Genomic DNA, 14,516 nt, shown 5'->3' with positions numbered 1-14,516 from the left:
TAAATGACTCCATCAAATTGAAAGATTATAATGATGCCGATAAATCACACAAAGTATTTATTCTGAAGCATACCGTCTTAGTCATTATAACTATCTTACCATACTTATTGTATTTGACAAATCAAACTAAACCGAACGTGAATACTTTTCATGTCTTAATTAGCCACTCTTCAAAATGTTTTAACCAGTCCTTTTCAAGCCAAGCATAATTTGGTCTGAAGTGGTTTAGAAATGAGAAAGCTGAATTGTGAATTTCAGTATAGTTTTAGTCCTTGTTGGATCTGAGATTTTTGTAAAGAGAGCTCTTGTAGGAAGAAAGGCAGAGAAGCATGGAAAGACGCCAATAAAAACCCAACCACAACTCATAAATGATACTTTAAAATATTTTAAAATGTAGGCCAGTTTCTGATCTCCATGACATGGTGAAAGTTTCTGCATTCCTACCATGTAACTGAGATCAGAATCTGTCCCGTTATGTGCAAAAGACATCAAATAACCAGTTATGTTCCGCACATACAGAAAATAGCTTATATACTGTGGAGGGAAATGATCTTTTTATGATTCTGGTTTTACACCTATATGCAGGGGATGCTTGTACAGACACTGGAGAGACCCATGTAGTGTCTTGCTCCAATGGGAGAAATGTATTCAGGAGGGCTAAATTCTCCTGTCAGAGACATCCTGGAGCAGTTCAGCACCATAGCGAACTGTGCACAAGCTCACTGTCCATGAACACAGGCAGTCCACAACACAGGCAGTTTGACTCTTAGCTTAGCTGGCGAATGGCTAGTGCCACAGCTGGGCAGGGCATAGATTTAAGCATGAGATTTAATCATTTAAAATAAATGTAACTAGCAAACGCAGGCCTCCATGCCCCCCTGAAAAGAGGAAGGGAGCTTGTTCCCATTGCTCCAGGGTAGGGGTGAGAAAGCTGGAAGTGCTGCCTGCATGGCATGCTCCTACCTGACCCTCCATAGGGACTCCTCAGTGTTCAGATTCCATGGCTAAGTGAAGGGGGAAGGAGTTGCCAGGTTTCCATCCTACACCCCTGAAAACCCTGGGCAAGGTGGCACAGGTTACAAGGTGTGCAGGAATTGGGGCTGATTTTTTTTCCCCGCTATGGTTTTCTCTGCCTCCAATGTGAGGTTTCAGGTACAGCAATCATCAAGGGAGTTCCTGGTAGCGCAGGACACAACTCTGCATGAACACAGCTTGGTTTTGGGACATCTTGGGAGCCTTCATGTTTAGGAGGTGGAAGCTGTGGGGTCATCCACACATGGTGATGGGGAAACCCTAGCCTTGGATGAAAGAATTAAAGCAACTCTGCAGGTGGATACTTGCAGTTTCCATTCTCCTGCCTACGAAGAACCGGCATGCGGAGAATTAGCCCAGCACGTAAGGTGCTCCATTGCTTCTTACCAGAATGTGCACAGACAATTCACCTACTTGGAATTCACATCTGAAGCATTTGTTTGTGCTGGGAGACCAAAGTCACAAGAGACTATCTTTCCGCCTAAGGTAATTATCGTGTTATTTTTAACAGAATGTTTAACAGAAATGTCAGAAATTTTGCAAAGCCAAGGATCATATACTGTCTGTGTTGGCACCTCTAGCCAGTCACATTTACTGTCACTAGAGGATTAAGTTGCCAAAGAAATCAAAAGAGGTTGCGGCATGTCAGAGAAGGGAAAGGAATGCGATATCTTTGCCTTCAGTCTGAGCCCTGCTACCTTGGTGGTGCCATATTATTCATTCTTATCTTAAATTCTGCTCCAATTTACACCATACCACCATGCTGACTGAGGCCTGAGACACGTGGATACAGATTTTCTTTGATTAGGGTTAATGCTGGCAGAAACTGACTGAGATTGTGAGAGTAAAATCTTCCCAAGTACAGGCAGAGCCATATTTATGCTGGCACAACTCCACAATAGAGTGAATTTGGCTCATACTGTTCTGAAATTACCTATCCACGTCCCTAGTGACTCCATATTACATGGGGCTGCCGCTAATAAGGTACTGCATGCACCTCACAGCAGGAATAATTTTTTGCAGCTGAACTAGCTTTACTTTAAATTGGGTTTTGGAGAGTAAGGAGTTGTAAGATGTTGTCCTGAAGAGCCTTTGCTTTTGGAAATTGGTTGGGTTTTTTTTTGTTTGTTTGTTTGTTTTTTGTTTTTGTTTTTTTTTGCAGAAGTGGTCAGAATCCATAATCTACCACCATTCAGTGTATGAAACCATCCCACCAATCCATGTTTTCTTGCTGAATCAAAGATGCAATTTAACTTAAACCTGTTTATCTGAAATCACAGTGGTAGAGCTGGTGGGGAAAAAATAATCCCTAAAGTTTGAGGCACACAACTCAGTTGCTAAACATCAGATAGAAACCGGTTGGAATCTTTATGGTCCATTTGATACATAAGTATGTATCAGTCAAGCAGGGCTGGGTTTCAATAGGCTAAAAATAATGTAGGTTTATTTAGATTACAGAAGCAGAAACAAAGAGTATTTTTCATCAGTGTTTCATTTAGAAACAAAATGGTTTTTGTGATGCTGAAAGATGCATGCTACACTTAGCAAGAAACTTGTAGTTTGAGAAAAAAGAGAAAGGGCCAAGTATGGCCTCCTAGTTGAATGCCTGCACCCAAAAGCAAAATTTAATCCCAAATTCAGCCGCATCATACTATCTAAGGCCTCAGTCCTGCAAACAAGTAAGCACACGTGTAACTTCGCATACATGAGCAGTCTCATTATCTGTGTACATAATGTTAGACGTATGCCTAAGAGTTTGTAGGACCAAGGCCTAAAGTCTCTGGTCGAGATTTTTCAAAGCTATGCAGGTGATTTAGCTACCTATCATTCAATACTTTAATGGGCAGTGTATGGCTAAATCCTTCACACTCATTTGTAAATACCAACTTCTGTTATTAGTATTGCTATCTGACCATTTATAAATATAACATTATTGTAGCGAGGCTAGAGTGAAGTAAAAAATTTAGTTAATTAAGTGCTCGTAGGTGCTTAGTTTATCATCATGAAGGGGCTAAGAACCTAGATAGATACCATTCACTTTCTTTTTCTGCTCACAAAATAGCCATAAGCTGATGGCAATTTATGCTAATATTTTTATTATCCAAATATACTCAGACACTAGCATTTTTGGAAAAAAATTTACTGTGTGTAATACACATGAATATTTGAACATTCTTGTGGTGTTGCTTTGTTGTAAGTGGAGGGCAACAATAAAATAGCAACAATTGTGAAATATTCAATGATAAAAATCCTATAGCTTTTCACAGAAACTTCTAAAAAAGTTGGCCATCTCTAGTAACTGATCACATAAGCCACACGGTATTGCTTCTCTCACCTAATTTGTGTGTGTGTGTGAGAGATTGTTGGAACTTTTGTGGAAAATGACTGAAAAGGGGGTATGTGCATGGCCCAAACAAATTCATGTAAAAATGTGAATGGATATTTATGGGTGTTGTATGCATATTTTTCCAAGTCTAATGTTGGTTTTGCAGATCTTTTTATTTTTAATCATTGTACAGTAATTTGTTTATACAGCACACAACATTGTGGCAGGCAAAATCCAAAGACAAGGAGTGTAATTCTGGCTCCACTGAAGTCAATGGAAATGTTGCTATTCATTTCAATAGGGCTAGGATTTCAACCCCTTTCCCTACTGCTGTCCCTTTCCACTGTAAGGCCATCACCCTGAAAACAGTTGTATTTGCAAAACTGGGCCCTAACATTAGACATAACTCTGTAAATGAATTGAACAAGCACTAAGTGGAGTGAGATGAAGGACAAAAGTTGCAGTAATAAGCTCATGTATCATTATTCTCATTTATGGTATGTGTACATAGAACATCAGGGTTGGAAGGGACCTCAGGAGGTCATCTAGTCCAACCCCCTGCTTAAAGCAGGACCAATCCCTGATTTTTGCCCCAGATCCCAAATGGCCCCCTCAAGGACTAAACTCACAACCCTGAGTTTAGCAGGCCAATGCTCAAACCACTGAGCTATCCTTCCCCACTCTGGCTGGTTGCACCAACTTTTCTTTTATTTACTTTTGTATAGTAAATGCATGTACTTCACTTTGTTTGGTTTGGTTTGGTTTTTGGGAAGAGGTGATTTCTCAAAAATAAGAGACTGACCCTGTAAACACTTTCTGCTTAAGGTGGTGCTTACATCTATGAGTAGTGAGAATTTGCAGGATCAGTACCAAAGTTGTTTTGACAGCCTGGCATTTATTTATTCTACGGCCTATGTTGTGCAGGAGGACAGCGTAGATGATCATGGTCTGGCCTTACACTCTATGAATGTATAATTTTGTATTAAAATTCATTATTGTCTTTATTTCTTTTCCAGTGTAACTTTACCAATTCACTTCCTGACCTGTATTGTACAAAATAACGCTCTTTAGCTTGGTCACAGTTAAGTTGCAATGCAGCTGTTACTCAAAAAGAAAAAAACATAGGGACAGAATTGCCCCTATTTCATTATTGAATGTGTTAGTTTTAGTATGTATTTGGCTCTTTTTATATTTTGATGCAACGTGTTAATAAAATTACACTATTCTGCTCTGCAAGAAGATGAAACCCTTTATGAAAGAAGCATCAGTGGGTTCAGTGGTAAAGCTTTTAACAGCTGATCAGGGTAACGCTGCAGCTGTGTTGGCCTCTAGGGCCCTACTTTGATCTTATATCTGTGGGCACGTATTGCAACTTAGCTTGGAAAATCATCTCTTGCAGGGGTGTGTAATCATGATCAAGCTTTCAGAGCTGATGTTTTTGCATACTTGCCTCCTTAGCTTTGATTTTTATTTCCTGCAATCATATACTGTATGTTGAAAGAGGGCAGATCTGTCTTTCAAATAAATATAAGAATAGATCCATTTCTGTATATGCTTTCAAACAGCTAATTCAGGCTTCTTGCGCCTTGAGTGTTGGACTCAGTTCCTTTCATAATGCTTTCATAATTACTAAAATCAAGGAGAAAATAGGCAAAAAATGGATATTAGAAATTCAGGGTTAAAAGTAGCAAAACCAGATTGTGAGCAAAGGCACAATGATATATATCATTCAGTATTATCACCAGCTGAGAGAGCTGTCCTAGAAAGACTGCATTCTTTGGCAGTAAACGAAATAAATATTTAACCAAAGTCCAAAAATCAAAATACATAGAAAAATAATTACAGTTGTAAGCTCACTTTTCATACTGTAGCGGAGTGGTTTGAATACATGCTATATACATGGATGTTTTTAAATGTCAGCGTGTTTTTCCAAATATTCATTGTTTAATTGCCTCCTGACTGAGAGACAGATCCAAAGCTGAAGTAGCTGGAAAGACCCTCAGTGACTCCAGTGAGATTTGGATCAGGCAATAAGGCTTCACCCTGCACACACTTACATAGGTGATTTACTTTGCCTGTGAAGGTCGGCCACATGGGACTCCTACTCACATGCTTGCACAATTGGGGCCTTGAACATTAGTACAGACAATATACTTTTTTTTCTCCGCTTCCATTGATATTGATAGTTGCCTGTGGACATCGAGAGACCAGTTAAGCTGTTTGTCATCCAAAAAATGCCTGTTACAGTTCTGCAATCTATTGTTTCTAAATGAATAAAATCCACCTTAAGTGTGAATAATATTTGTTACCTTTTTTTAAAAAAAAGAAGTAGTAAGCTTTCAATTGAGCCTATATCAATTGCATATTGGACACTCTAGACTGGATCAGTTATTTTCTTTCTTAGTCTGCGAAGCGTTCCTCATGTAATGCGCATAAAATAGCATATAATAAAACTGAGTTACTAACAGCCAACCTAGTGTACCATACTGTTTCATGTCTTTAAACAGTTCCTTTTTCAGTACCAAAAGCTGCATAATGTCTGTAAACAGTTCCTTTTTCATACTACCTTCCAGGGAAAGATCACAAGCTTTAAGACAGCAGCAAATACATGCATGGTTAATTTAGATGCTTGTTGCCATTTTCTTTTATTTGAGTCAATAAAAATGTATGTTCAGGAAGTTTGAATTTTTCCATGATTATATCAATCCCATTTTGCGTTCTCGCTCGAGAACTGCGATGCTGGATCGAACTGGAAAGGACTACAGCATTATTTTGCCATATCACTAAAACATTCTGTCTGGAAGTTCAATCAGATCAGTAAAGCAATATTTACTTGGTCTGCTTGAGCAGTTTAACATTTCTATGAGAATGTATTTCTTATTGTCACTTATTTAACATTGAGGAGGGCAACTAAAGTAAGCATAATTTATTTAGATTGATACTGGAAGCATTAATGAACTTTAGAACAGTGTAATTCTTTACCTAAAGACTTTGTTGTCATATGCACATAGGACTACATTTTTGAAGGTATTTAGGGGTTTAACTCCCATTGATTTCACCTAATTACCTTTACAAATCTGGGCCCTCGGCCCCAATCTTGCAAATAATTATACTCAGGAATATTTTCACTGACTTCTTTGAATGACTCACCTTTATAAAATTAAGCATGTGTGTAAACATTTGCAGGATCAGGGCCTTGTGTTGTCTTGAAAAATATCAAATATACTAACATAGGGCCAAATTTCACAGTCTTTACTCAGAAAACACATTCATTGACATCAGTTAGAGCTTTACTCAAGTAAGGACTGGAGAAATGGGCTTTAAATGCAGCAGTTATTTCCAACTGATTCTAAAGAGGGAGATGATAAATTTGTCCTGAAACCATGTCATTGCTTTACAACTGCAGAAGTAAACCACAGAGTTCTTTTGCAAGGGCCCCATGTTGCAGTCCTTAATCACGCAAAACTCACATTGACTCTTGGAGGAATTATATGTGAGTCAGGCCCGCAATATTATCTTTGCACTGCAAAGTATTCTCTTTTTGTGCATACCCACTTCACCTTTTCATTTCATTTATTTTCCAGCTTGCTGTTCCACACAATGACGAATGGACCCGTTTTGCTCGGACACTGGTTGAAATCCGTGCCAACAGAGCAGACAGCGAAGAAGAAGGGACTGTGGAATTGTCTGCCTAGAGAAAAGGAGGTTTCAATTGTTTGTGTAGCACAGTATCTATCCCCTGTTGAGTATGCCAGTTTTTGGTGTCAAATCAGTATCACTGTGGCTTTTGATGCCAGTGTCCCTGTCAGCATTGCTTAGAGAGCTCCATGTTAATCACACTGCGCTTTACACAAGGCTGAGAATCTCCAGAGCAGTTCCATACTTTATATTTCTGTCTGAAACGTAAGAAAGAAAAGACAAATCAAACCTTTATGGGTTTAGCTGTTGCCTTTTAACTACTTAGTAGCTGTATTTAATAGCTAGAAACCATGGTTAAACTTGTGCTCACATGCACTTCTGGCAAAGTCCTATTAAATCCATATGAAGCCAGATATGATTATGTGCAGATGTGGTGTGCTTCATGATATGGGACTGGGCCCAAGACTTTAGATGTGGTGTTTCACATGGTGACTTACATTATGAATGGATGTACTATACAAAAGTTGCTGCTCCTTATTTATTGCGGTGTGCTGCATGGAACATATTTATTTGAAAGCATTAAAATAAACGATCCTAAAGCATGTGCATAATGAGAGCACTGCATTGTCTCTGTGCTGCTGTAGAGGCTACATTACCATTCAAATACTAAAGACGTAAGATCTATAAACGTTTGAGTGGATGGAATGATTTTTTTAAAATGCCTATTATTTCTAGGCACTTTAACAATATTTCATGTACAGTCGGTCGTTGATGCTTGTCATGGTAACACTAACAGGCTGACAATTGTAGTTCCTGAGTATGACACCAATATTGCCAATAAACTTATTCTGGAGCAACGTGGTTACTCCTTTCGGGCCAGCGGTACTCAGGGTTTTAATCACAGGACATTGGCTAGGCACTGGGAACACGTGACTTCCAGGAATTGCAGAATGCTCATACAACTGCTCTGTAAACAGATACCTTAGGCTTTTGTTAATGCATTTACATGCATCAAATTTTCACAGGAGTCTAGAAGAACTAACCTTTGTTGCCTTCTAGATCAGTGGTTCTCAACCAGGGCCCTCTGGGGGTCCACAAGCAGGCTTCAGGGGGTCCACCATGCAGGGCCAGCGTTAGACTTGCTGGGGCCCAGAGTGGAAAGCCAAAGCCCCACCACGTGGATTTGAAGCCCAAGGCCCTGAGCCCCATCACTTGGGGTTGAAGTTGAAGCCTGAGCAGTGTAGCTTTGTGGGGGGCTTCCTGTTGCAAGGGGCCCCAGGCAATTGCCCTGTTTGCTACCCCCTAATGCCAGCCCTGGCTTTTATATGCAGAAAAAACAGTTGTGGCACACATGGGCCATAGAGTTTTTATAATATGTTGAGGGGGGCCTCAAAAAGAAAAACCTGTTCCAGGTGGTGTTTTTTCTATGTATATCTGTGCAGAGTTAGACATTTCTGCTCTCTGCTGCATGCACAAAGAGTGTAAGGTAGAGAGCTCTTACGTGTACTGCCCCCTTGTGCAAGGGTGGGCGGGGGGAAAGGGCTGCAGGCAGCATTTTCCTTTCACTCCGTGCAAATAGCATGGCAGGATGCCATGACAGCATTCAAAAAAGCATTAGCCAAGTCTGCATCCTGGTGCACCAGCCCACGCATCTTGGCCCAAAGGATCATACACAAAGGCGGATTCCATGGTGAGTCAAACTAGGGCGAGTCTGTGTTCTGAAGTGTTCTGTGATTGGACATGGCTGCGAAGAACAGAGTTCAAGGAGATGCTGCTGCCCGCAACTTTCCAGTCAGCATAACCAGGACCAATTGTGTCATGTAACTAGTCTTAGACCCTGCACCCACCAAACATGTGTTTAGCATTGTATCAGCCAACTGTGCTTCACGCCAGGCTCAAACACAGGACCATTTGAATGTGGACCAGCCCTAGGAGTGTCTTCATTGGTGTAATTTACACACAAGGTGACCAGTGTGTAAATCAGGACTGGGGGAGGGAGTTAACAGTTGCTGATATAAGACAAAGCCTCTAATATCAGGACATCTGGTCACCCTACTAACACACTGAAATGGCGAGCAGAAGGTGTAAGTCAGACTTCCTTACACTTACACTCACTTCTAAGCTGCCGGGAGCCTGCCTGGTAGAAGGCCTCTTTAGCCCTATTAGTAGGGCCCTACTAAAGTCAAGGTCCATTGTGCTCAATTTCATGGTCATGGGTTTTTTAAAAAAATAAATTGAATTATTTCAGTTATTTAAATCTGACAGTTCAGTGTTGTAATTGTAGATATCCTGACCCAAAAAGGAGTTGTGGGTGTGAGTGAGTCACAAAGTTATTGTAGTGGGAAGGTTGGGGTACTGCTAGCCTTGGCTCTGCCTTCAGAGCTAAGCACCTGGAGGGTGGCGGCTGCTGGCCAGGATCCTAGCTCTGAAGGCAGAGCCGCTGCCAGCAGCAACGCAGAAGTGAGGATGGCCTGGTTTGGTCTTGCCACCCTTATTTCTGTGCTGCTGCCTGCAGAGCTGGGCCCTCGGTCAGCAGCTGCCGCTCTCTAGCCGCCCAGTTCTGAAGGCAGCAGCGCAGAAGTAACGGTATGGTATTGACACCCTTACCACCGCACTGCTGCTGCTGGCAGGGCACTGACTTCAGAGCTGGACGCCCAGCTCTGAAGGCAGCATAGAAGTCAGGGTGGCAATACTGCGATCCCCCTAAAATAACCTTGTGACGCCCCCAGCTCTCCCTTTTGGGTCTAGACCCAAATTTGACTGGTCTCCCCATGAAATCTGTGCTTTTACCCTGTCCTATACAGATTTCATGGCCCGTGATGCCTTTTTCAGGGCTGTGAATTTGGTAGGGCCCTGCGTATTAGATGGCTACTACACATGCAGCTATCTGCAGTACTTGCTAATCAAATAGATAAACTGGTCCTGCCCAACGGAGCACCAGACAGCACTTCAGAGTTTGACATCTTCACTCCCCACATCCCAATCTATGGAATCCTGCCCTGAGTGACAGACATCCTTTTGCAGAAGATGCACTAGACATCCAGTGTAAGTGCACTGGTAAGTCAGAGAACATCTAAATGATGCCCCTTGCACACCCAATTGAGTACACAAAATTGGAAAACAAAGTTGAGGCCTATTGGGCTTCCAACGGAAAGTCCAATAAATCCTGCATTCCAGGCACTATGTTGCCTCTAACTCCCCGAACAGTGAGCTCAGGTTTAGGGGGAGGGGAAGTATTTTTCTGAATATGTTGTTCCATTATTTCCAATCATAGATGAAAAAACTCCCTCATCCACTGTGGAAGTTAAGACTAGCCAGTTCTTCCAGTGCATTGTAAACTGCTGGCAAATTTGCCTCTCCTTTTTCCATATTACCTTTCAGTTTTGAAACCTAAGGGGGAAATGCTGCATATTTTACCTTCCGATCTCTCGCGCCTTCATGGCTTTAATAGCTTCTAAAACAGTTTTAAGAGAAACCTCAGAAGACTCTTCAGGATTCACGGCTGTGCACACAGGAAAATGCCCACCTGGCATAGAACACTGCTCCTCCTGGCCCCCTGGCAGCAGGCCTCGATCACAGAGAAGAGGCTTTTTCCTTTGGGGACAGCGGGCTAAAAAAAGAGGCTCGGTCCAGGAGCTTCAAACAGAAGAGGTCCAGGCACAAGGTCAGCGTAGAACATCATAAGGTTGAGACTAAACTATTGCAGCGCAGTCCAGGAAGAATAAGGTTCTGCTGCAGAGTAAAGCAACTGCTTGCCAGATATGTGCTTTCACTCCACCTCTCCTGGACAGGCCTGCTGTATGGGGTTCTTTCCTGGCTATCCATGGTTAAGGCTTCGAGTCTGTCACATAGGTCACGGATTCCATGACTTTCCATGACCTCAGTGACATTGGGGCCCCACAGCAGTTCAGCTACTGCAGCAGCAGACCCCACTCCCCCAGCCCTGCAGGACAGTGGGGGATCCTCCAGAGCTACCCAGCCCCAGAGGGTGGCAGGGACCCTGCAGTTCCCAGTCACCGTAGGTGGTGGGGGACCCTTCCCCCCCCAGCTCTACAGGGTGACAGGGGATCCCCATCAGCTCCTAGCCCTGTGGTCAGGGGTCCCTTCCAGCTCCCAGCCACTGGGCAGGGGACAATAGCTTCCTGCTGTTGCATGCAGTAGGGCAGGGTACTGGCCCCTCCTCCCTCCCCATTTTGTCAGGGATAGATCATGGTTTCTGTGAATTTTTGTTTAGTGCCCATGACCTGTCCGTGATTTTTTCTAAAAATATCCCTGACAAAATCTTAGCCTTATCCATGGCTGATAACCTTCTGACACTTCATACAATCCATTTCCAGACAAGTATCTCAAAGTTGAGCCCATACGTCCCCAGAGTGTTCCCATGTTTGCTCAAGATCCCACTAAACACAAAATTCCACTGTTTCATAAAAATGAAGCCACCCCTTCCACTCCCAACATGCACCTTCCACCAACAGCCAGCCTCAGCCAAGACGAGTACAACAAACATTTGTGGATCACTGCATGGTTGGCATTTAAACAGCAGTTAGGCAATATAGTAGCCTACATCTTTGATTTCATTTGTAATCTTTCCTTTCCCCTCTACATTTGTACAGCCCTGAGCACACGCCTATTGGTCAAGAATGAGCAAGAAAATAGTATCTATAGGCAATGGCTGCAAACCATTGTTAGTGGGTCCATTTCTTCTAGGCATTGCTACGGAAACAAGCCTGGAGAGCACAGCAGCCTTTTAGCTGGATCCAGAGAGGGCACTGAAAATGTAAGGCTAGCATGGAAGGAACATAGATGATTGTTAGAGAAGCAGACACTTGGGATATTAAAGGGGGGGGGGGAGAGGGCGGACGGAGGATGTGACAAGTGTTGTGAAAACAGGGGCAGACTTATGAAGAGATTGCGCGGGGGGTGAGGCTTGAGTTTGGTGTGTTGAGGAAGAGGGAGCCAGTGAAGGTATTTAGAACCAGCTCTTCAAAAGGTATTTGAGCACCTAACTCCTACTAATTTCACTACCTAAAAACCTTTGAGGAGCTGGGCCTTACTTCCTGAACTCATTGAAGTCAATGGCAAAAGCTTCTTTTTTACTTCAGTGATGCAGGATCAAGACCTTAATGAGGAAGAGACCTTGGTAAGAGCAGTTTCAGCAGAGCAGATGCCAGAGAGGAGAGAATTCATTGTGGAGTTGGAGGAAAGGAATTCAAGGCAGTAGCTGTAAATGGTAATAGGGTTTACTTCTCTTGCCACCAAAACGCAGCCTCCTCTGGGGCAAAATGGGGTAGCTATTTAAAAGTGTGCAAAAATGCTAAATAGGAATACGAAGAGGACTGCCATATCCAGTTGAAGCTGCCAAGGTACCATAATTAGCTAAGCTGGAATTTGGCCAGGACATACTGTTTAACGCTCCTATTCTTAACAAAATATACAAGGGGATTTTAACGATTTCAAAGTGACCAGGCCCTCTGCTTCACGGCTCATCCAGAACATGTGAATAATATAATGGCAGCTGGGCAAAGAATCAGACTAAATACCATGTCATCGGTTTGAAGCCACTTTTGGCAGCTTCAGGTACAATGTGAAAGGCTTGAAAATTTAGTCTTAAATTTAGCCACTGAGATGTAGACTCAATGTATTTGTCTAAAGCTCTTATTTAAATAAGGATAATCAAGGCTAATGCTTAAGATTTTGTCATGTATATTTTTAGTAAAAGTCAGGGACAGGTCACAGGCTTTTGTTAATTCTTCTTTATTGCCTGTGACTTTTACTAAAAATATCCAGGGGCCCTCCACCACCTGTGGTGGCTTGAGCGCTAGGGTCCCCTTTCCCCTACAGGGCTCTTGCACGCCAGGTTCCCTTCCTCCCATGGCTCTGAGCTGCAGGGTTCCCCCTCCCACCCACAGCAGTGAGGAGCCCCCCAGCTGCGAGGAGCTGTGGGGTACACCCACTGCCTGGGGAAAGCTGCTGGGGGCCCCTGCCATCCGGGGCAGGCAGGGGATGGGGGGAGCTGCTGGGGGCCCCTGCTGTCCATGGGCAGTGGGGGGGGGTCTCTCAATCCCCCCTCCCCCCACAGCGGCTGGGAGCTGCAGGGTATGCCCACCATGTCAGGTGGCGGGGGTACCCTGCTGTTCCTGCAAGCCGCTGGGTGGGGTCCAGCTCGTACAGCTCCCAGCCGCATGTGGGCTGAAGTCATGGAGGTCTTTGGAAGACACGGATTTCATAACTTCCACTACCTCCATGACAAAAATCGTTGTCTTAATCATGGCAGAGTAGGTGGTGGTAGAGGTTGATATTTCAGAGTCTAGACGGGTACATTATAAACACTTAAGCGGTGTTTTCAGGGGATGCAACAGTCCTTCCCCTTGCACATTCCAGGGCAAGGACTCCGGGGTGTTTTCAAAGAGAGAGTCTATTTTGGATGCCCAACTTGCGGCACCTCACAGGGTTCTGATTTTCAAAGGATCGGTGATCAGCACCGTCTCAAAATCAGGTTCCGAGGTAAGTACCCCAAAAATTACTGAAAATTTAGTTCCTCATCGTAAACTGTGAACGCATGTCACAAACTCTTCACGTTACCTGTGCTGGCAGAATGGTATTTGTGGAGTTAGGGCGCGCTGTGACAGGTGGACAGTCTTTGGTATAGGAACTGCTATTCCTGCTGCTGCTGGGTTTTGAACAATCCTTGGTAAAATGCGATACAAAAAAAAATTCAGCTATATGAGGGTCTGATCACCTTCACTGGTTCAGAGCAAGATTGACTGATAACCTTAGCAGCTGATGGAGACGCAAGGGTCTAGGGACACAGCCATCGCTAAAGCAGCAGGCAGGCACGTTCGATGGAGGTAAGATGGTTTTCATAGTTACAGATGGCTGTCAATAGGGTTAAAAGAGTGATTTTCTGTCAAGATCCTAAGCAGGGTTAATTCTCTAGTAATATAACTGTTATAATCTACTGTGTTGTGCATACAATGAATCCCCATCACTTGATTTGGGGGAGGAAAGAGAAAAATCAGACAATTCTTTAACACATAACCAAAGCAGCTGGGATGAACTTTGCGAGCAGCTGAATTGCTTCCTAATGCTATGAGGAATAGGGCATATAATGGCAAAAAGCCACTAACATGCATCTTAAAATATCTCCTCTTGCTGAACAGTAACATGTAAAAAAGCCTTTGCCGAATGCCTTTTGGATAATAAATAGGAATACAGAGCATCATGTGTAGTTACAAATGCAGTTTGCTCAAATGCTTTTTTTCTGGGTATTTGCTGCATTTTACCAGAGAGTTATAAAATGCAAGTGTCTTGAGGTTTACATATTCTGAACCATTAAATACTTTATGGATAATCACTAGATTTAAATATTGTTTTCTAGTCTAAGCAATGTTAATAAATATTTCAGCAAAAACACTGAAGCCTGAAATTCACAACAACTGTTTCAATGAGAGGTGGCAGATTTCTCCCCCCAACAGGCAGTTGCTGGAATTCATCACCACTGAAGAGCTAAGCAGGTAGG

The 14,516-nt window shown here is 42.9% G+C and overlaps 1 protein-coding gene across 10 annotated transcripts in view; it reads left to right on the top strand.

The window, feature by feature from the left end:
* DYNC1I1 (dynein cytoplasmic 1 intermediate chain 1) overlaps positions 1-7,854 on the top strand; it is a 272,137-nt gene extending 264,283 nt beyond the window's left edge. For 9 of the 10 annotated variants that reach the window (XM_073333889.2, XM_073333887.2, XM_073333886.2 and 6 more), the window contains one exon: positions 6,943-7,854. In XM_073333889.2, the coding sequence (XP_073189990.2) occupies positions 6,943-7,053 (111 nt within the window). In that variant the 3' untranslated portion in view covers positions 7,054-7,854. The remainder of the gene's footprint in view (positions 1-6,942) is intronic. The other variant, XR_012157549.2, reaches the window with a different exon arrangement.
* The last annotated feature ends 6,662 nt before the right edge of the window (positions 7,855-14,516 follow it).

This window comes from Lepidochelys kempii, chromosome 2, assembly GCF_965140285.1.
Source record: "Lepidochelys kempii isolate rLepKem1 chromosome 2, rLepKem1.hap1, whole genome shotgun sequence".
In the NCBI taxonomy this organism is placed as follows: Eukaryota; Metazoa; Chordata; order Testudines; family Cheloniidae; genus Lepidochelys; species Lepidochelys kempii.
Note: the sequence above shows the minus strand (reverse complement) of the source record. Positions and strands in the feature narration are given on the sequence as shown.